Source organism: Malaclemys terrapin, chromosome 4 (assembly GCF_027887155.1).
Source record: "Malaclemys terrapin pileata isolate rMalTer1 chromosome 4, rMalTer1.hap1, whole genome shotgun sequence".
Classification (NCBI taxonomy): domain Eukaryota; kingdom Metazoa; phylum Chordata; order Testudines; family Emydidae; genus Malaclemys; species Malaclemys terrapin.
Window position 1 is genome coordinate 21,571,975 of NC_071508.1, and position 22,400 is coordinate 21,594,374.

General features: G+C 53.6%; 1 protein-coding gene across 1 annotated transcript; it reads left to right on the forward strand.

Annotated features, from left to right (window-relative positions):
* Positions 1 to 6,868: 6,868 nt before the first annotated feature.
* Positions 6,869 to 22,400, forward strand: LOC128835702 (maestro heat-like repeat-containing protein family member 7). The gene is made up of 10 exons (XM_054025288.1): positions 6,869 to 7,202; positions 7,310 to 7,447; positions 8,866 to 8,980; positions 10,952 to 11,092; positions 13,303 to 13,479; positions 19,198 to 19,353; positions 20,235 to 20,336; positions 20,605 to 20,707; positions 21,153 to 21,212; positions 22,216 to 22,400. The coding sequence occupies exons 1-10, from the start codon at positions 7,144 to 7,146 to the stop codon at positions 22,398 to 22,400; spliced, it is 1,236 nt and encodes a 411-aa protein (XP_053881263.1). The 5' UTR covers positions 6,869 to 7,143.

Sequence of the window (22,400 nt, forward strand, 5' to 3'; positions counted from 1 at the left end):
GAACGCCCTGCCCTGAACCCCTTGCCGCATCCTGCACCCTGACCCCCTGCCACAGCCCTCCTGCACCCCAACCCACTGCCCTGAGCCCCCGCCGCACCCTGACCCCCTGCCCTGAGCCCCTGTCGCACCCCACACCCCTCCTGCACCCCAACCCCCTTCCCTGAGCCGCCTGACGCACCTTGCACCCCTCCTGCACCCCAATCCACTGCCCTGAGCCCCCTGCTGCACCCCTCTTGCACCCCAATCCCCTGCCCTAACCCCCTGCCACACCCCTCACCCCTCCTGCACCCCACACCCCAACCCACTGCCCTGAGCCCCTGCCACACCCCACAGCCCTCCTGTACCCCCTGGGGGCAGGGAGGGGGCAGCGTTGGGGTGGGGATTTCGGGGAAGGGGTTGGAATGGGGGCAGGGAAGGGGTGGGAAGAGGCGGGGCAGGGGTGGGGCCTCATGGAAGGGGTGGAGTGGGGGTGGGGCCGAGGGCGGCGGGGGGGAGGTGTCAGTAATGCGGCCCTCGGACCAATGTACTAGTCCTCATGTGGCCCTTGTGGTCATTTGAGTTTGAGACCCCTGGTCTAGGTGATCACCATGGCCGCTTGTGGCCTTGCAGTCTATGAATCGATAGGCTGGGAACTGGTCCTGTGCTCTAGGTCTGGGGCTGGCAAAGAGGATCTGGGAGGGCAGATGGCTTTCAGGTGCAGCAGGTCCCTGGCACCCCAGATCAATAGCAGTGCGAGGAAGCCGAGGCCCCCATCTCCTCATTTCCCTTCCAGGTGTCGGAGGCTGTGATGAGCATTTACAAGAACCTGGACTCCATCAGCGAGCCGCTGTCCCGGAAGGAGCTGTTCAGGACCCTTCTCGTGCTGGGCAACCAGTACAGCGAGGAGGTGGTCAGAACCCTGCTGGGCTGCTCGCTGTCATGTGACAGGTACGGGGCTGGGGCTGCCGTCGCTTGCGCTCTGGGTCCCCCGGACTGGTTCCGCTGCCAGGGACAGGGGAGTGCAGAACCTTCCAGAGATCTCCTTCTCCCTGCAGAGCTGCTGCTTCTCCTGGAGGGTTTTGCAGGCTGGCTTGCCCTGGAGACAGACCAGCCTGCAAAACCCTGTATGGCATCCCTCAGCCTCCCCTGGGGCTGACACTCAGACCCGGTCCCCAGGCAGCCTGCACCAGCAGCAGCGGGAGGGCAACAAAGAGCTGGCTGGTGCAAGGAGACCCAGCAGGGTGCCGGTGCCGGGGGGGGGCGTGGTGCAGGAGGCTGACCGGGCTCTGACCAAGTGCCATTGGCTCTCTCCCTTTGCAGCGTTGCTGCGGAGATGTGGCGGATGCTGGCATCCCACTGCCAGACCACAGGAAAGGTCCTAAAGGAGCTGCTCAACACGCTGCAGGAGCAGCCGCTGCACCACCAGCATGTCTCTCAGAGAGAGGTCCCCTTGGCTGTAAGTATCAGCCCCTGCAGCAAGGGAAGGAGCGCCGTGTGTCCCCGTCACTGCCTGAGGGTGTCTCTCAGTCTCCCACTGGGTATAGTCATTGGGCCGAAGAGAGAGAGCGTGACTCTAGCCAGTGCTATAGTCGAGCCGGAACACGCCGAAACGCTCTCCTGGTGCTATTCAGCAGCACTCCTAGAACCACAGGGTGAGAAGGGAGCGCAGGGTCAGCTCGTCCAGCGCCCTGCCACGAGGCAGGACTTGTTGTGTCTAACCCACCCCAGACAGATGGCTCCAGCCTCCTTCTGAAAACCTCCAGCGAAGGAGTTTCCACAAGCTCCCTAGGCGTCTGTCCCATCGTCCTACTCTTCTTACCGTTAGGAAGCTTTTCCTGAGGTTTAATCTACATCTGCTGTGCTGTAGTTTGACCCCATCGCCTCTTGTCCTGCCCTCTGTGGAAAGAGAGAACAACTTTTCTCCATCTTTTTTTTATGGCAGCCTTCCAAGTCTGAAGACCGTTATCAAGTCCCCCCTTAATCTCCTCTTTTCCAAACTAAACATAGCCAGTTCCTTCAGCCTTTGCTCGTATGGCTTGTGTTCCATCCCTCTGATCATCTTTGTTACTCGCCTCTGGATCCATTACAGTTTCTCCACATCCTTTCTAGACATTGGTGACCAAAACTGGACACTGTCCTCCAGCTGAGGCCTAACCAGTGCTGAGTAGAGCAGTACTATCGCCTCCCATAACTTGCATGCTATACCTCTGTTAATGCAACCTAAAATTGCATTTGCTTTTTTTTGCAACAGCATCGCATTGCTGACTCATGCTGAGGTTGTGATCGACCACAGCTCCCAGATCCTTCTCAGAAGTGCCACGGCCAAGCTGGTTATCCCCTATTCTGTATCTGTGCATTTGATTTTTCTTCTCTAAATGTAGCACCTCACATTTGTCTTTGGTGAATTTCATTTTGTTGTCTATAGCCCGGTCCTCCAATTTACCATGATCCCTCGTAATTTTAGCTCTTTCCTCTAAAGTATTGGTGACTCCTCCTAGCTTTGTGTCATCTGCAAACTTGACCAGTTTGCTCTCTCTATCTACATCCAGGTCATTAATAAAGATGTGAAACAACACCAGACAACAATATTGTAATCGAGCCAGAACGCACATAGTAGGCAAGCTAAATGACATGATTCACATCTCCGGCACAACTGTCTGTTACAGCCAGCAGTCCTCTGATGCAGTGAAAAGAGCATTAGGAAATTCTTCTCTTCCTAACTACTTCTTTGAGAAGGCTAAAGGTGCTGACGAAGACAGTAGCAGCCGTGCTTCGACTGCAGACACAAACACAAAAACAGAGCTCTTCCTGTAATGGAGTTCACTGAGGTGGCTATTGCAGTGAGAACGAACTGTGAAGATTACCCTTCAACAGCCAAAGACCAGCTGGCATGAATTCTGGTTAGTGGATGCTGAAGAAGAGGGATTATCCTTGGTTGTCCTGCCATGATGGTAAGCTTGGATGCCTTAACGGTAGCAAAGTTTCATCAGGGTCTCTCCATAGCAGTAGGGTGGTGGTAGTTTTCTGTTTCTCCTTATGGACCTAGCTGAGAGTCCAGATTAACATCTCTGCCAATGAAGATAAAGGAACACAAAGATTCAACTGCAGGTAGCTTTACAGCTTTCAACAGAAGCAGAAACCTCAACTTTTGAAGATGAAGTGGTTAACATGACAAAATCAGAACTTGACACAACTGTGCAGGTAAAGCGAATGGCATATTACATTGCTAAACATGACAGACCCTACTCGGATCGTCCCGATTTAACTGAATTCCACATACTGCATGGTGTAGATATTGGTATCGGTCTGTGTTCACAATTCAGTGCTACAGACATGCTAGACCCTATCTCATCTGCAATGCACCGAAAGCCTTGCAAATGACGAATGTGTGCTCAGATGCCGGAGAGTGACGGAAAGATAGCCATGTCTGTTGATGAATCAACTACTCTGAGCAATGAATCAACAGTTAGAATCTATTTAAAATGTGACACTTTGAAGGATGATTATCCTCACTTCATGTTTCTTGATCTGATTGCACTTCCACGTCAGACGGCTTCAGGCACTGTAGATTGTGAGCTGAAATGCCTCAATAAATCGAATTCTGATTACAATTACTCTTGTAGTATTTGCGAGTGGTGGTGCTAGTGTTATGCTTCGGAAGAACTCTGGCGTAGCGAGCTGTATTGTGAAGAAGTACCCAAATGTTCTAGCGAGGTAGTGTGTGAATCACAGGTTGGATTTGGCAGCTGCTGAAACGTTAAGTGAAGTAAGAACTGTAAATCACTTGGAATTCTTTGACAAACTGTATACGCTTTACTGCCGGTCACCTGAAACCAAGAAAGAACAAGAAGAAGGTGTGAGTATCAGCAGAGGGAAAATTACTTTTTGTAGTGACCCATTATTCTTAGATAAAGTGAAAAGGAGGTAGGGCAGCTGTGCAACCGATTTGGAATAGTCAATGCCTAGCGTGACTTTCTTGACTATACTGGTCAGAAGTGCCAGCTCAGCTGAAACCTCTGTTCAGCTCCACGTGTGTGATTTCATGCAGCACGGCTGAGTGTGAGCGTGGATTTAGCCACATGACTATGATTGTGAATGGCAAATGTAGCAAGCGGCTTATTCCGCATATGTCATTGCTCATGTTTAGCAGGCTCCGTGGCCCTTCATTTTCCATGTGGCATCCTCTCAGCTGTGCCAGAACTTGGCTCAGACATCCTTGTTCTCCCTCTGATTCACAGACACATAAATTACAAGATGGAGAAAGACACTTTGTGGAAATACTTGTAGAAATTAGATAAATGCATTACAGCAGGCCTTTGCTACTTCAGCCCCTGTTATGCCTTGATGTATTTTGTGTTACTTGTGTAACCTACTAGCTAGTTTCAATTTAAAATAAACTTTTATTATTTCCACCTGATAGAGTAATGTCTATAGTGCAGCAGCATGATTTATTTTGTATTTTCATTAGCCTATAGGCTAAAGTAAAAAGAAAACGTGCTACGCATTCATTGGGTTTCTCTCACTGTACTGTCTAGCTTTAGATCTTTTACATAGTGTGCTGTGTACACATTAATGGCATTTCAGCATAATGATTTCAACAGTTAAAATGAATTGAATAGCTACTATAGTTGTGTGTGTGTGCGCGTGTATACCAGGGGTCGGCAACGTTTGGCACGCGGCTCGCCAGGGTAAGCACCCTGGCGGGCCGGGCCAGTTTATTTACCTGCTGACGCGGCGCGGGCGAGGGATGTGCTGGCCGCGGTTTCTCACCGCCCCCATTGGCCCGGGATGGCGAACCGCAGCGAGTGGGGGCCGCAATCGGCCGAACCTGCTGCGTCAGCAGGTAAATAAACTTGCCTGGCCTGCCAGGGTGCTTACCCTGGCGAGCCGTGTGCCAAATGTTGCCGACCCCTGTGTACACAATTAAAAAAAAGAAAATCCAATACCTTGTTATTTTGGACAGCCAGCCTGTCTCCAGCCAGGCCTGGTTTAGCCAAGTATTACTGTACCAGAAATTCAGTAGACAAATAAAATGTGAATTTGTATAATTCATGTTTATGAAAATCAATATTTTAGTGGCATTCCAGTACCTTCCGATTTTGGACTACACCACTGTCTCTAGCCGAGTGGTTAGGGCACCCAACTGGGAGACCCGGGGTCTAAACTCTGCTCCAATGACTATTTAAGTGTTCCCAAGTAGAGATAGATACCGAATTCCCTTTGGGGGTAGGGCTTAGGCCACACCCCTCTCCTCAGCATTTCCTATTGGCTGGTTTAGGCAGCTCCCCACTCTTAGCTTCATAGATTTCAAGGCCAGAAGGGACCTCTGTGATCATCTAGTCAGATCCCCTGCATGACACAGGCCAGAGAACTGCCCCCAGATCATTCCTAGAGCAGGTCTTTGAAGAAAAACATCCCATCGTGATTCAAAAATGGTCAGTGATGGAGAATCTATCACCACCCTGGGTAAATTGTTCCAATGATTAATTACTCTCACTGTGATGTGTATGCCTTATTTCCAATCTGAATGTCTACCTTCAACTTCCAGCCACTGGATCATGTTAGACCTTTCTCTGCTAGACTGAAAAGCCAATTACTAAATATTTGTTCCCCAGGGAAATACCTATGGACAGTAATCAAGTCATCCCTCAACCTTCTCTTTGTTAAGCTGAATAGATCAAGCTTCTTGAGTCTCTCACTGTGTAGGGTGACCAGATTTTATAGGGACAGTCCTGATTTTAGGGACGTTTTCTTATATAGGCTCCTAATACCCCGCAACCCCCGTCCTGATTTTTCACACTTGCTGTCTGGTCACCCTGTCACTATAAGACATGGTTTCTAATCCTTTAATCATTCTCACGACTCTTCTCTGAACCCTCTGCAATTTATCAACAATCTTCTTGCATTGTGGGCACTGGAACAGGACCCAGGATCCCAGCAGTGGGTCACACCAGTGCCAGATACTCCCACTCGAGATTCTTCTGTTTATTTATCCCAGGATCACATGAGCTCTTTTGGCCACAGCGCCACACTGGGAGCTCCTGTTCAGCTGATTATCCACCAGGACTCCCAGGTCCTTTTCAGAGTCTCTGCTTCCCAGGAGAGAATTCCCCGTCCTGTTCCTAGATGTATTCATTTACAATGAGCCATAGTAAAACACATACTGTTTGATTGCCCCCCAGTTTACCAAGCGATTCAGATCGCTCTGTATCAGTGACTTGTCCTCTTCATTATTTACCACTCACCCAATTCTTGTGTCATCTGCAAATTTTATCAGTGATGATTTTATGTTTTCTTCCAGGTCATTGATAAAAATGTTAAATCGTGTAGGGCCAAGACCCGATCCCTGCGGGGACCACACTGGAAACACACCAGTGCAATGCTGATTCCCAGTTTACAATTACATTTTGAGACCTGTCAGCCAGTTTATAACCAATTCATGTGTGCCACGTTACTTTTGTATCCTTCTAGGATTCCGATCAAACTGGAGTGTGGCGCCAACTCAAGCGCCTTACAGAAGTCTACATACATTATGCCAATGCTATTTCCTTTCTCTACCAAACTTGTAATCTCATCAAAAAACAGATCGCAATTCTCTTGGCCGGAAATATTTTCCATACACCCATGTTGATTTGCATTAATTAAATTATCTTCTTTAATTCTTTATTAATTTAATCTTGTACCAGCCGCTCCATTATCTTGCCTGGGATCGATGTCAGGCTGACAGGCCTGAAATTACCCAGGCCATCCCGTTTACCCTCTTTAACAATTGGCCCAACTGACTCTCCCTCTGGAGCGTATATGGAGCCTGGGCACTTAACTCAGGGCTGTGAGTCCACTGGGCAGCAGGGCACATGAAGCTAGGCATGGCAACGCTGAGCCGAAGTCCCTTCTGTGGTTCTAGCCAAGATCACACAGGCTAGGAATTGAATCCAGCATCCCAGGCCTTAGCCCCCAGCCCACCCCTCCTCTCTAGGTGCCTCGGGGGAGCGTGGAAAGGGCGAAGGCCCTGCAGTGACATCTGTCTCCTGTTCTTGGCTGCAGGCCACCAGAGCCCTGTACGAGATCTTCAAGGAGCAGGCCTGCAGACAGCAGGTGAAGGAGCTCTTCCCTCAGCTCTCCATCGCCCTGCTATTCCAGATCACATATACGGTGGAGCTGTCCATGCATAACGAGAGGGTGAATAACCAGGGGGACACGCCTGCATCCTTCAGCCCTGTCAGGTACCACCAGCCCGACATCCCGCCTTGGTTCTGAACTGTCGCCCGCAGGCACACGGCAGAGCCTGGCCTGGGCTCGCTCAGTAACAAGAGGCTCGCTCTGCATGCAGGTATGCGGTGGATGCCATGCAAGCCTTGCTCCAATGTGCTGGCTACAGGGACCAGACCACGTTCATCCACAAGCAGGGTGGCTGGGGCATGCTCGTGAACGCCGACATGCACCACGAAGGCGTCTTGGTGCTTGCCCGGTGAGTGTCTTGTCCCTGGGGCTGCTGCCCAGAACTGACCGCAGTAGCATCTCCCGTCCCTGGGCCCAGGACACGGCCACATCGCCTTCCCCGCTGGGTGAGACGCGGCTCCCAATCGCCTGCGTGGAAGAGGCCACAGCCTCTGTGCCGTTGGCCGAGGGGTCAGTCGGCTACTTCTCCACCCTGCGCTGCCTGGCGTAAACCGCTTCCTGCGTGGCTCTGGCAGGCGTGGCTGGGCAAAGACAGCCTCCGTCATGTCTGTCTGCAGCGTTGGTGTAGCCCTGTCAGGCCCAGCACATGAGAGAGACAAGGCGGGGGAGGGAATGTCTTTGGCTGGCCCAGCATCTGTGTGTGAGAGAGAGACGCTAACACAGAAAGCTCTAACACTTGTCTTAGACCAATCTAAGATATTCCCTAACCCACCTTCTGTCTCTCATCACCCAATATCTGGGCACATGAGAAAGGCCACCGAGCCCACCGACGCCCTTCTTTATCTGCAGTTCTCTTGCAGCCTATCACGGAGTCCCCGGGCAATGCTCTGGAACTGCTCCCCACAAAGCCAGTCAGGACTTTGGGGAGCCTCCTCTCCCTCGGAGCAGACTGTCTTCAGGGCAAGAAGCTCACACGGCTTCACCTTCCTGGGTCTCTCCTTGGAGCATTCAGCATATGCCCCTCCGTGCGCTTCCCACAGCGAGTCCCCCCAGGTGGGGTCCTGAGGAAGCCAGAGGATCCTGCACGCACCCCCACTTCGCAGTCAGACGTGACTCTTAGCCAGCCAGTAAAACAGAGGTTTATTCGATGACAGGAACACAGTCTAAAACAGAGCTTGTAGGTACAGCAAACGGGACCCCTCAGCCGGGTCCATTCTGGGGCCCAGCGAGGCAGACAACTCCGTCCGCACTCACTTCCCGTCCCCAGCCAGCTCCCAACTGAAACCCCCCTCCAGCCCCTCCTTTCTGGCCTTTGTCTCTTTCCTGGGCCAGGAGGTCACCTGATCTTTGTTCACCTTTAGCTATCCCCTTGCAAGGGGGGAAGGGCCCTGGCCATTTGTTGCTAGGAGACAGATTGTCAGCCATTTATGCACACTGGAGACTTAAGAAATGCATAGGGGAAACTGAGGCAACCACACAGTATTCAGAGGAGACATTAAGAACGTCCCTCCCACTTGGTCACACAGCCCAGCGCTGCGTGCTCGGAGCTGGCCTCGTGGAAGGGCTCCCTGTAGAGTGATTAAGGGTCTGGGTCTCTAGCAGTTAGGCTGCTGGGCATTTTAAGCCAGCAGGAACTAGTCCATGCCAGCTGCACGTGACTAGTCACCCGGGATCCCCTGTCCTGTGGCACTGGTCTGGTTAGATTTGTAAATGGAGAACCAGTCCTTGCCCACCTCAATGATGTGGTGTTTGTGTTTCCCATGCCAGGGCCATGGTTTCGGTCAGTTTCCAGGAGCGTTGCTGGATTTTCCAGGAGCTGATGGCCATCCTCAACTGCAGGGATGATAGGCGGTACATCCCGGCCATGGCGTTCTTCATTCAGGTGAGCCTCACTGGCGGGTGAGGGTCGTGAGAACAGCCCTAGCCCAGCGGTGACTGTGGCATGGGACTGACCTATGGCCAGGGGCGGCAGGTTTGTAGAAATTTTGGTGGTGACCAGCAGAGCCCGCCCCTCCAAACTGCCTCCCACCTGTCTAAGTCTCTGGGAGGGAGTTTGGGCGGGGGGAGGAGGTCTGGGGTACAGGCACTGGGCTGGGGTAGGGGATTGGGGTGCAGGAGGGGTGAGAGGTTGGGCCCTGGGAGGGAGTTTGGGTGGGGGAAGGGGCCTGCGGTGCAGGCTCTGGGATGGAGTTTGGGTGCTGGGTGCAGGCTCCAGGCTGGGGCAGAAGGTGGGGGTGCAGGAAGGGGTGAGGGGTGCAGGCTCTGGGAGGAGTTTGGGGGCAGGAGGGGGTGTGGAGGGAGGGGGTACAGGCTCTGGGAGGGAGTTTGGGGGCCGGAGTGGGGTGTGGGAAAGGGGTGGGGGTGCAGGCTCTGGGAGGAGTTTGGGGGCAGGAGGGGGTGTGGAGGGAGGGAGTACAGGTTCTGGGAGGAGTTTGGGGGCCGGAGTGGGGTGTGGGAAAGGGGTGGGGGTGCAGGCTCTGGGAGGAGTTGGGAGGGTGCGGCGCTTACCTGGGGCTCCTAGGCAGGGCGGGCCTGGGGGCCTCCGTGTGCTGCTACCCCCAGGCACTGCCCGCGCAGCTTCCTACTGGCTGCAGGGGCGCTTGGGGTGGGTGTGACGCAGTAGGGAGCGGGGTGGATTGACCTGGGTATGTCGGTTAGTTTTACTGGACTGTCTGCATGGGGGATGGGAGAGCAGGGGATGACTTTAGGTGAGGGACAGTACCTGAGCCTGTTAACCTGAGCCAGGAAGGGGGGTGGGGCAAGTTGACACCTTTGCCCTGGAAACTGGACAAAGGGAGAGGGGGAGAGAAGGAGGAGGAGAGAGCCTGCAGGAGGGGTTTTGGTTTCAGTTTTGGGCTGGGTGGGAAGAGGCAGGGAACCCCAAGTCTGGGGTCTAAGATCCTTGCCCCCCAGAGGGACCTGGCTAAAGGGGTCCTGGTTGTACTTACAAGCCCTGCTTGGGACTGTGTTCCTGTCATCTAATAAACCTTCTGTTTTACTGGCTGGTGAGAGTCACGGTGAATCACAGGAAGTGGGGGGTGCGGGGCCCTGACTCCCCCACACTCCGTGACAGTGGGACACAGACCCACCCCACTCAGGGGCCGCAGGGAGGGGCCGGCAGCCATGTGGAGCAAGCAGGCAGGAAGCCGCTCAGCTCCGCTGCACTGCGGGTGGTGAGTGGGGGCCCCGGGCTCTTTTAAATGGCCCGGGAGACGTGGGGGCAGAAGGCGGGGCCGAGGCCCATGGTGCCCAGGCACCGAGGGCCCATAGAACTCGCCGCCCATGCCTATGGCCAGGAGAGGAGTAGGTGGCTCTGGGGGTGGGTGGGTGACCAGGGGCAGGGAAAGCTCCTAAAGCCCTATGGGTGGAGTCACTGACTCTGGACATTGTTACCGGCCCCAGCTGGTGTTGCGGGGCTGGAGCAAAGCCCAGGGTCGGGTGTCTCTTGTTCCCCAAGGCTCAGCTCCATAGAATGGTCCCTTGTGTGACCTCGGCCCTGAAGCCCCCTCTGACGTCCGTATGCCATGCGCAGGCCGGGCCCATCCACGGCCAATTCACCTGCCCCCCGTAGACCGGGCGGCCCTTTGGAACACAAGGCTGCAGCCCCCTCCCTCCCTGCTCCGCATGCAGCTGAGCCTTAGTGAGGGAGCAGGGTAGGCCTTGATCTCGGCTGGAGCCTCGAGGGCCCGTTGCGCTAGCAGCGTTTCAGTGGGGCACACACAGTGACCAATCGCGGTGCCCGGTGTACAGCGCATGCTGTGCCCGTGGCAGGTGGAGCTAAGGGCCCCTTGGCAGAGATGAGTCGTGAGGGTCCAGCCCCGTTCTCTAGCTTGTTTCGCTGTTGATGTGTTAGCTCCTCCAGTGCCCTGACCTTGGCAATAAGCAGGAAGACGCCATCCTGGACCACTTGAGTGGGCAGCTGAGAGACCCCAACACTGTGGTGCGCTGGCTGGCGCTCAAAGGCCTCCTGAACCTGTCCCTGTGCCCAGAGAAGGTGAGAGGGGAGGAGGGCTGGGGGATAAACCCAGAACCGCAGGGAGCTGCTGCAGGGCTGGGGTCATTGAAACCTTCCATGGGGACATGGCCCTGGCCTCGAGTCAGGAGCCCTGGCTTCTATTCCTGGCTCTGTCACTGACCTGCTTGGTGACCTTGGGCAAGTCTCCAAGCCTGGCTCCTGCGGGGTGTGTCTCTGGGTGTGTGCAGTACCTGGCACTGCCGGGCCTGATTGTGTCTGGGGTCTCTGTGATCCAAAGAACCCTAGCACTAGATTAGCAGCAGAGCTGTGGACTCTAGACCCCAGGGAATGCTGGTGACACCAGTGATCAGGGATGCCCAGACAGAGCCATTTCGCTTCAATTAGGAACCATTTTTTCCTACAAATCCCCTTTTAAAGCCTCATAGGTTTTAACTGTTGATGTCACAGCTCTGTCCCGCAGCACTTGCTCCTCTGAAGAGCTCTACAGGGGCCTTTTGCTGCTAAGATCTCATAACAAGTTTGATACACACAGTATAGTGAAGGCAGAGAAAACCCTTGGGGCTTTAATACACAGATCTGGCAGCCTGGTAAAGAGGAGACAATCTGAAGGCAACTCTCACTAATGATAATTTACTTACCTTGAGAATAGCGGGTCAGTCCGGTTTATTAAACCCGGACTACGATTCTATCAGACATGGAGAGGGCGTGACTATAATTCTTTGTCATACACCATTCCCATCGTTCCATGCGCCTCAGCCTGGTTTTCACTTGCTTGTGGTTCATTTTTTCTTCCGGAACCGGTTAGCCTGTATTTGACACATTTTTTTCCCTGATGCCGGTTGAGATTTTCATAGATTCATAGATTCTAGGACTGGAAGAGACCTCGAGAGGTCATCGAGTCCAGTTCCCTGCCCTCATGGCAGGACCAAATATTGCCTAGACCATCCTTGATAGACAGTTATCTAACCTACTCTTAAATACCTCCAGAGATGGAGATTCCACAACCTCCCTAGGCAATTTATTCCAGTGTTTAACCACCCTAACAGTTAGGAATTTTTTCCTAATGTCCAACCTAAACCTCCCTTGCTGCAGTTTAAGCCCATTGCTTCTTGTTCTATCCTTAGAGACTAAGGTGAACAAGTTTTCTCCCTCCTCCTTATGACACCCTTTTAGATACCTGAAAACTGCTATCATGTCCCCTCTCAGTCTTCTCTTTTTCAAACTAAACAAACACAATTCTTTCAGCCTTCCTTCATAGGTCATGTTCTCAAGCTCTTCTCTGGACCCTCTCCAAAAATGTTTTGTGGGGCTGTCTTTGAAAGGTTCAAAAACCAAATACAGAAATGATTGAATCTGGCTTTTAGTAACAGACCAACCCTAGAACTCGTGTGCAAAATTGGCTCCCTCCTCTAGGCTGGGCTGTAAGGACAGGGACTCGGGAGAACCCAGGTTCGGTTCCTGGCTCTTCCAGACTCCCTGGGTGACCATGGGCGAGTCACGTAGCCTCTCTGTGCCTGAGTTCCATGTCTGTACAATGGGGATAGAAATCCTTCCTTTGTGTGCCTAGCCTGTAAGCTCTAGGGCAGGGGACGTCTCTTACTGTGCCTGGAAATCCCCCAGCACAAGCCCTGATTGCAGATAGGCCCTCGAGGTGCTATTTGAACCCCTATAACAATAATAGACTTGATTTATTTGGGGTCAATGTGTTGTGCAGAGAACTTTCCACAGATGATACCCGCTAATAAATACCATCCCCTGAGATCTGGGGTACAAGGAAGCAGATGCTTATGTTTCAGGTAGCCGGCCCTGCTGCCCGTGATCCTAGCTGGCTGTGCAAAGGCTTTGAGGTTCTAACATGTCACCTGGAGGCAGGGGCGCTGGAAGACTTTTTATAGTGGAGGTGCTGCACCCCACCTTACCCCTGCCCACACCCCCTGCCACCCCTAGAGCTGGGCTCAGGAGCAGGGCCATGGCTCCAGGAGCCGGGGGCGGGGGAGGTGGATGGAGCAAGGGAACCGAGGCTGGGGCCACAGATGGGGGTTGGCGCAGGGCTGACAGCTGGGACCCTGTGAGCGGGGCCAGGAGCAGAGCCCCGTGTAAAACCTGGGAGTGCTGCAGCACCCCCTTAGTTCCCATGCCTCTGTCTGCAGGGGAGGTGGATGTTGTTTTGGAAATGGCTTGTGGGTCACTGGAGGGTGTTTTGTAAAGCAGCTCCTCATTTCACGCAGGTGGGGAAACTCCAGCGTCTGCTGCCAGAGGTCCTGGAGCAACTACAGGAGGTAGACAGGGACATCATCGCCGAGGCCATCACCGTGCTGAAAAACATCCTTGCCGGCATGGACAGGCAGAGCGCCAGCCGCGCGGCTGTGCAAGTGGCTGAGAAACTCCTGCCTTTCATTGATGATGTAAGGCCTGGTGGCCCATGGGAGACCGTTCAAACTGCGGACCTGTGAATGGGGACTGGCGGGTGGGCTAGCAGGGCCTGTGTATGGTCCTAGCCAGAAAAAGGATTGTTGTAAATGACGTGAGCCCATTCCCACCTTCCTCTGCTACCTCACTCTCCATCAGAGCGTATGGCAGAAAGGATGGGAACCCTTGTGTCCTGCAGGCCTGCTGACAAGGATCAGGGCAGCCTGGGGACAAGGCTCCCCTTGTGGAAGGACATGCATTCCTGAGTCTGCATGCAGTGAGGGGGCCTCTGCAGCACAGGGTGCTGCAATGCTCTTGCTGGCTTCCAGGGTGACAAGTGATGGTACCCTGGTGAAAATCCTGCCCCTCCTCTCCCTGGCCAGGAATCCCACAGCTGGCCTGGGAGCTCCATAAGGAAACGGCTCCGTTTGTAGGTTCTGCAGCTACCACCCTTTCCTCTCCCCTTTGTTCTCATGGCAGCGCAGCGTCAAAGGAGGGCCTAGTTCTCCCCAGGTCTTTCATAACCACAAACTAGCCCCCGCCGGCACGTTCACCAGACTGATGTCCAGTCCCCCACTGGATGATGAGATCCAGCAAGTGGGCAGGAGAAAGGGGCCCATCCATTACTGCCTTCTAGGGGTAACCCCCAGTGGGGGCTCCTGGAGCGTCCACCCACCTCCCCAGCTTTCACAACACTAAATACTACCCTCAGCCCTGCCGAACTCTGCTGGGACCCTGCCGCTCTTTATTTAGTAGTGGCACAGGCCCGGCTCAAGCTGTTCCCAGGGTCTCCTGGACCCCAGCTGCAGGATCTCGCCCTGGGGCGAGCCCTTTAAACCAAACCTCTCTCGGGCCCGAGGGGAACAGAACAGGTTCTTTATGGGGGGGGTGTTAAATCCAAATAGCGTTAATGAACACAACGCCCATCACCAGGGAAAGGCAAATAGGCCTCAACAACTGGAGGGAAGACCAGCGAGGTGCCAATTCAACATCTGCCTATGCCCATTGCAGTGCAGCTCTGATGCCCCCAGACCGCTCCCATAAGTTTTGTGCAGAGCCTGCCCGGCTGCTCTGAGCTGACACCGGGGGCAGGAGCAGCTGGCTAGTAAGATTAACATGGGATGGAGTCTAGCAAACAAGCCAGGCTACCTGTGTAATGGCATGTTACCCTGTATGATACTGTTCGACTACTAGGTGATGCTCTGTAAAATACCTTATTTAAATGAACCTCAGCTGTATCCAGCAGAGCATTAACGGTTCTTATGATGAACCCATCTGCAGTGCTCAACTTGTGCCAGGGCTTGCCAGGGCTTAGCCCTGGCATCTCTGGGCTTGCTGCATCAGTTATGATTGTAAAAAAATTGCTTGAGCCCCAGCACCTCTTTCATTACAAATTAAGCACTGTCCATCTGGTGTGTGTAAACAAGCTCTGTAGGCAGTACATATCTGGTACAGAACATGATATGGTGTCAGGAGTAAACTAAGAACAGAAACCAAAGGAAAACAGCAACACAGGTTGCAGACGGAAGGAACAGCAACGAAGTTTGCAGGACCTCATCAACATGTCCCACTCTGATTCCCCAGAGAACGTCACCTTTCATAACCCTTCACAATGGACAGACTGGAAACAATGTTTGGCACGATTTTGCATTGCAAACAAGCTGCACAAAGGAACTGGGGATATACAGGTATTGACTTTAATTTAGGCTATGGAGAAGCACGCAGAGCATATCTTTACCTCCTTTGACTTTACTGAAGACCATCACAAAGACAACTATGCAAGGGTTGTGGTTAGGATTGATGCACACTTTATAACCAAGGGAAATGTGGTTTATTAAAGAGCATGTTTTCAGCAAAGAATTCAAGAACCAGGGGAAAATGTTGAAAGTTTTAGAAGACCTCTGCATCCCCTGGGTGAAAACTGTGATTTGGGGAATGTAAAACATGAAAATTTCAGAAACAGGCTGGTTATTGGGTTAAAAGATAAAAACCTTTCATAGAGACAAGCCAGGTGAGGTCTAAATGATATTCCCTCACCTACCTCTAATATCCTGGGACTGTCACAGCTATAACAACACTGCTAAAAACCTTTCACAGTAGCTACCGCCGAAGAGAGATTTAACTCTACCCACAGCTATACAGCTAGCAAGAGTCAGAATTAGTCAAACAACAGGCAAAAGCAAATTGAAAAACCTGCAACTAGCTTAAAAGCTACAAACAGACACTTAAGTGTTAAAAGTCTTTCTCATAAAATCCCTGAGGTAAGGAGAGAGAATTCGCAGGCTAAGAGGGACAAATGCCAGTCTACATGCACAAGGTGTGGAAAAGTCATATCCCAAGGGATGATACATGTCCAGACAGAGGCGCATGCTGTAATAAATGCCTGAAATATGGACATTTTGCAGCTGTTCGTTGCACTGAAGCAGTCAGGGAGTTGACTCATATTGCAGACAATCAAGACCCATTGATTCTGGGATCTATCACTTGTGATGACATGGCGCCCGCCTGGAGAGTGACATTGAATATTCAAAGCAAGACTATTGACTTTAAAGTTGACTCGAGAGCTGATGTCACACAGCTCTGACCCTCCCTGAAGGGATTTTGAACTGCATGGGCACCGAACCAATTTACAAAGACAAAAGCTTTGCGTTCCGTGTGTATGAGATCAAAGACCAACAACCTTCTCAGCTGCAGTGTAGCAGCCATGATGGGCCTAGTGAGAAAGATGGAAGAACTTGAGGATCTGATGCTATTGGGCTTTTGAAAGGTGATCTAGTCCAAATCAACTTAAGAGGCAATGCTGAACCAGTGAACAACCACTTCTACAAGAGAGAGAACTGGGAAAGACTAGCTGCAGATTTTTGTGAATTCAGAGGACATCATTGCCAGGTCATTGTGGACTACTTTTCCAGCTATATAGAAATAATGTACTTGAAAGACATAACATGTTGCAGTGTTATTGAGAAACTGAAGTGTACGTTTGCTCATTTCTGTATCCAGAACAACTAGTGATGGACAATGTCCCACAATTCACTGCAGCAGAATTTAAGTCAGTCTGAATGAAATATGATTTTGCTCATATCACTGGCAGCCCAAATTACTCACAAGCGAATGGAGAGGCTGAGAGAGCTGCGCAGACAGCCAAAAACATCTGACAGCAGGAAGATCCATTCCTTGCTCCTCTGAATTACAGATCAACACCAACAGCAGCTCCTGCATCTAGTCTAGCACAACTCCTGATGGAAAGACAACTCAGAACTACTGTTCCAAGAACCTACTACGAAGTGGCCAGACAGGAAGAGCGCAGCCAAATCAGATAAACAGGCTAAAAGAATCATAGAATCATAGAATATCAGGGTTGGAAGGGACCTCAGGAGGTCATCTAGTCCAACCCTCTGCTCAAAGCAGGACCAATTCCCAACTAAATCATCCCAGCCAGGGCTTTGTCAACCCGGGCCTTAAAAACCTCCAAGGAAGGAGATTCCACCACATCCCTAGGTAAAGCATTCCAGTGCTTCACCACCCTCCTAGTGAAATAGTGTTTCCTAATATCCAACCTAGACCTCCCCCACTGCAACTTGAGACCATTGCTCCTTGTTCTGTCAACTGCCACCACTGAGAACAGCCGAGCTCCATCCTCTTTGGAACCCCCCTTCAGGTAGTTGAAAGCAGCTATCAAATCCCCCCCCCCTCATTCTTCTCTTCTGGAGAATAAACAATCCCAGTTCCCTCAGCCTCTCCTCATAAGTCATGTGCTCCAGACCCCTAATCATTTTTGTTGCCCTCCGCTGGACTCTTTCCAATATTTCCACATCCTTCTTGTAGTGTGGGGCCCAAAACTGGACACAGTACTCCAGATGAGGCCTCACCAATGTCGCATAAAGGGGAACGATCACATCCCTTGATCTGCTGGCAATGCCCCTACTTATACAACCCAAAATGCCATTAGCCTTCTTGGCAACAAGAGCACACTGTTGACTCATATCCAGCTTCTCGTCCACTGTGACCCCTAGGTCCTTTTCTGCAGAACTGCTACCTAGCCATTCGGTCCCTAGTCTGTAGCAGTGCATAGGATTCTTCCATCCTAAGTGCAGGACTCTGCACTTGTCCTTGTTGAACCTCATCAGGTTTCTTTTGGCCCAATCCTCAAATCTGTCTAGGTCCCTCTGTATCTGATCCCTACCCTCCAGCGTATCTACCACGCCTCCCAGTTTAGTGTCATCTGCAAACTTGCTGAGAGTGCAGTCCACACCATCCTCCAGATCATTAATAAAGATATTAAACAAAACTGGCCCCAGGACCGACCCTTAGGGCACTCCGCTTGAAACCGGCTGCCAACTAGACATGGAACCATTGATCACTATCCCTTGAGCCCGACGATCTAGCCAGCTTTCTATCCACCTTACAGTCCGTTCATCCAGCCCATACTTCTTTAACTTGGCGGCAAGAATACTGTGGGAGACTGTATCAAAAGCTTTGCTAAAGTCAAGGAATAACACATCCACTGCTTTCCCCTCATCCACAGAGCCAGTTATCTCCTCATAGAAGGCAATTAGGTTAGTCAGGCACGACTTCCCCTTGGTGAATCCATGCTGACTGTTCCTGATCACTTTCCTCTCCTCTAAGTGTTTCATAATTGATTCCTTGAGGACCTGCTCCATGATTTTTCCAGGGACTGAGGTGAGGTGAACTTATGAACACTTTTACAACAGATGTCACGCAGAGAACTGCCTTGTCTAGAACCTGGTGCCCGGAGGTGACATGTAACTGCTGATTGGGGTCACCGTTTAAAGGTTCAGCCACTCCCAGAACAGCTCAAGTCACCCCGTCCCCAGGCTGCCCCCTCAGCCTCACCTCCCAGAAAGCAGTGGCCCCTCCCTACAGCATCCAGCTATTGCTCCTGGTTCTCCCTGCTTGGCACAGCTCGCCCAGCCTCCCTGGTCACTGGACTGGTTCAGCTCTGCCAGCAGCCATGCAGGGCGGGGGCCCAGCAGCACCATGTGACCAAGCGGGGCTGGCTCTGAGTTAACAAGAAACCCATGCACAGGAGTGGGGCAACCCTCAGCCCACTCCGAGCCCCTGGAGGCTGGGTGGCTTCCAGTCATGGCTTCCAAGGCCCCCTATCTGGGAACTCCTGCACATTTACCACTCCTTGGCCCTGGGTTAAATCCACCCCAGGTCCCTGTGCGTGGCTTGAACAAACACCAGTGTAGGAATTTGCCCCCCACGCTTGGCCCCCTTGGCCTGGCTAGAGGGCCGCTGTGGGTCAAGAGCAGTGTGAGCTGGGCCCGCAAAGCGGGAGGACAAACTACACCCCCTCCTTCGCTCTTTGAATCTTTCCTCATCACTCCCTCTCTGCCGCCCCTGTCCTGGCGCTGCTCTGCCCTGAGCATTCCCCCTTGGCTGACACAGGTGTGTGCTGATGTCAGTGTGCCCAGAGCTGGCTGTGAGAGCCCAGGGGCAGTCTCACCCCACCTTACTGCTCTCCCTGGCCAAGAAGTTACCAGGCCAGCCCCTCAACTGGTGGAAATCTGCATCTCGATTGCCTTCAATGGCGCTATGCCCATGAGACTCTGGCCCCAGCTGTGGCTGTATGGCTGGGGGGTGAGTTACCAATACCCCCTGCAGGGCAGACATCTCTGGCACAGTGAGCGCTCGCCCCGCTGGGTGAGAATGACTGTCACAGCGTCTCCTCCCCACGTCGTCTCTTGCAGGTGACCAGCAGGCTCCGGGTGCTCTCCATCACCCTCTTTAAACACCTGCTGGAGCTTGTAAGGGGGCTCGACAGGAGGCGGATGAAGGCGCATGTGCTCCAGAGCCTGGTCCCGCTGCTCCTCCTTGTGCATGATGAGCGTCCCAACGTGTCCCAGGTGAGGCCACGAGCTGGAGCCTGCAGCGGATACCGTTACAGAGTGACCAGTAATTTGTTTTGAGGGGGCAGCATGTGACACCCCCTCTTTAAAGGGTCTCGCTGACAGAGGGCAGGTGCTCAGTGCTGTGACAGTCAGGCGCTCAAAATCACTTGAACGTTGAGTGCAGTAGCGCCATGACCATGGCACCCCACCCAACTGCTGAGTCTTCCCTGCATCCTCTGAGCCCAACACTCCCCCCCTGCAGCCAGGCTGAGAGATTGGGTGGGGGGAGGGGTCGCCTCACCACTCCTACAGCCACTGGCCTCCGCACATTCCCTGGCTGTGCTGGTGGGAAGAGCACAACCCTGGCCATGGCCCCTACCAGGAGCAGAGCTACCCAGTCTCCAGATGGTGCGCAGGACCCAGTGTGCCCTTGGCCAAGCGGCCCGGACAGCCCGTACTAGACATGAGATGCCCAAGCCGCCCCCCCACTCCCCGCCCCAGGTGTCTCTGCACATGCTAGCGCTCATGGCCACCATCACTTGGGAGCCAAATGCCACCAGCACTAATGAATTCTCCCTCCTACCCACCATGAGGAGGGGAACTGAGGCACAGCATGAGGCCTAGCGCCTCAAAAGTATTGATCACCCATAGGCATTAGGCACCTAAATCCCTTTGCAGCCCTGGGCCTAAGCAACTTGCCTGAGTTCCTGCAGGGAGAGCTGGGAATTGAGTCAGGTCTCCAGCTATTGCCTTAGCCACACCACCGCCCTTCCGCAAGCAACCTGGGGCCGGGAAGCGTTCAGCATGCACGGTCTCCCCGCCTCCGGGTAACGAGGCTAGTGGCTTCCAGCTCCCGTAACCGTGGCCGGCTCGCCCTGGCCCCACTTGTTTTGCAGGTGTGTTGGGACACCCTCAGCAGTGCGGCAGAATTCCTGAAGTGGCACCAGCTTGGTGGCTTCATCCAGCGCAAGGATATCTGGCAAAGCTGTGACTGCCTGGTGAGGGAGCCCTCAGGTCATTCACTGCGCAGCCCTCGTGGTAGGAGCGGGGGAATCGGTGGATAGGGCACCCCCCATTGCCCGGCTCTGTGCCCACACTGAGCCCCAGCCCTGGGACCACTCCTGGCCCTGGGTGTAGTCCCTCTGCGTGATCCCCCCGGCACAGGAAAGAGGGGTGAAAACAGGACGTGCGCTCCACACACCTGGAACCCGGCCTGCGGGACGGAAAGGCCTTTAATAACCTTGTGCTCCCTTGTTCTGGTCCTAGCTGACGCGCTACAAGGGGAGAGCCAACAACTTTCTGTGCCAGACCATGGCCTTTCTGGAGAACCCACAGACTCCACTTAGACAAGCGGCCATCAGGTTCATAGGTAACCACAGAGCAGGGGTCCCTTTAACAGGGGGGCTGGATCCGGTCCCAGGCTCTCCTCAGTCCCTGCCAGCAGCGAGAAGTAACCCTTGGGCTCCTGATTGTCCAATGCAGGATCAAGGGTGTCAGAAGTCCGCAGGAGCAAGCTCACCCCAAACTGCCCTGATCGGCTGATGGGCCCCCTCTAACCCCACTGCTCCCCATGCAGTCCCCATTCCCCCCCCCCATACCCCACCATGGGCTCTTGGTAGTGAACCCTCAAGGTGCTGTGCTCTCCTTTGGCAACCAGCCCTGTAACCATCCCTGGGGACTCACCCTTTCCCCTGGGGACTCGGGAGCACCGTCCTGGCCAGCGAGGGGCGGGGGAAGCGAGGGGTTGCTTGGAGGGTGACATTTGACACCCTCGCTGGGGCTGCGGGGATGTGACGAGCTGTTTGTATGTGTAGGGCTCGCTGCCCGGCAGCTGGACCAGAGGAGCCAGGACAAGCTGGATGCCATCTGCAACGGTGGGTGGTACCTGCTTTGAGCACTGAGCGCTAGGGGGATGAACGGCCCAGGGCCATGGGCTGGGTTCAATCTCCGACGCCAGCAGGATCTCGGGCGAGAGCCACAAAGGGATGCAAAATGTAGATCCCCAAACCCCTGATCAGCTGCCTCCTCACCCTGTCGTGTCTGCTGGTTGGCATGTGCCAGGCACTTAGCCCTGACCTCAGAGCTGCGGCCTGGCAGATCCCCAAACTGGGCCTGAGCTGGCTGGCCTTCAGAGACGATTGCCCCCCCCCCCAAACACAGCCGAGGTGGGGTGCTGCCTCCCCCCTTGCACTCACTAGCCCAGTGTTTAGAGCAGTCACCTCCACGTGGGGTGCCTGGGGTGAAGCCACTGCTCCAAATGAGGCAGAGGTGACGTCCGGTCACCTACCTCCTTGCTGCGTGCCCGGACCCCTGGGCAGCGCAGGGCAGAGCAGCATCTCCACATTGTTGGCGAATGGTGGAGGGGGGGAGTGATATAGCTCAGGCTTCTCACTCCCAGAGCAGGTTCACAGCTGGGCCTCCCAACCAGAGCTAGAGAATGGCTGAGCTCCCTCCTCGGCATTTCCTGGATGGCAGCAGGGCACCTAAAGTTAGGCATAGCCTAACAATGTCCAAGCCCCCTTTATGACTCTCCCCCTCTCTGGACCTAAGTGCCCATCTGTGCATTGGGGGGAAGGCGGAGGGTAAATACAGGCAGGGATGAGGTGCTCAGATACTGCAGGGATGGGGCAGTCCTAGAAATAGTGAGTAAATGGGGTTCATTGGGACTTCTTGCCTGTGTCTGGAGGCTCCCTCATTTGTGGAGGGCAGCAGGGATGTTTAGTGAAGGTTGCTGGTTGTTCCTGCTAGTCCCCTGCCTCCCGCCTCCCAGCCTGCTGCCTCCTTGTCACAGGCCGAGAGGTACAGCACTGGCTTGGTTTGCTGGGGCTCTCCAGAGCTCTGTGGCTCTGACCTCCATTTCCTTCCTTTCAATCTTAGACCTCAAAGGCTTGCAGCAGGACAGCAACTCCTCGGTCCAAAGCCTGGCTTCTCAGACCATCTTCATCCTGGAGGCGTTCAAGAACCACCCGCCAGCCCACAGCAGCCTATGGACATGCTTTCATAGGATAAGAACAATGTGCACTAAGGAGAGCCCGGTCATTGAAGCTGCCCAGCTGCCCTAG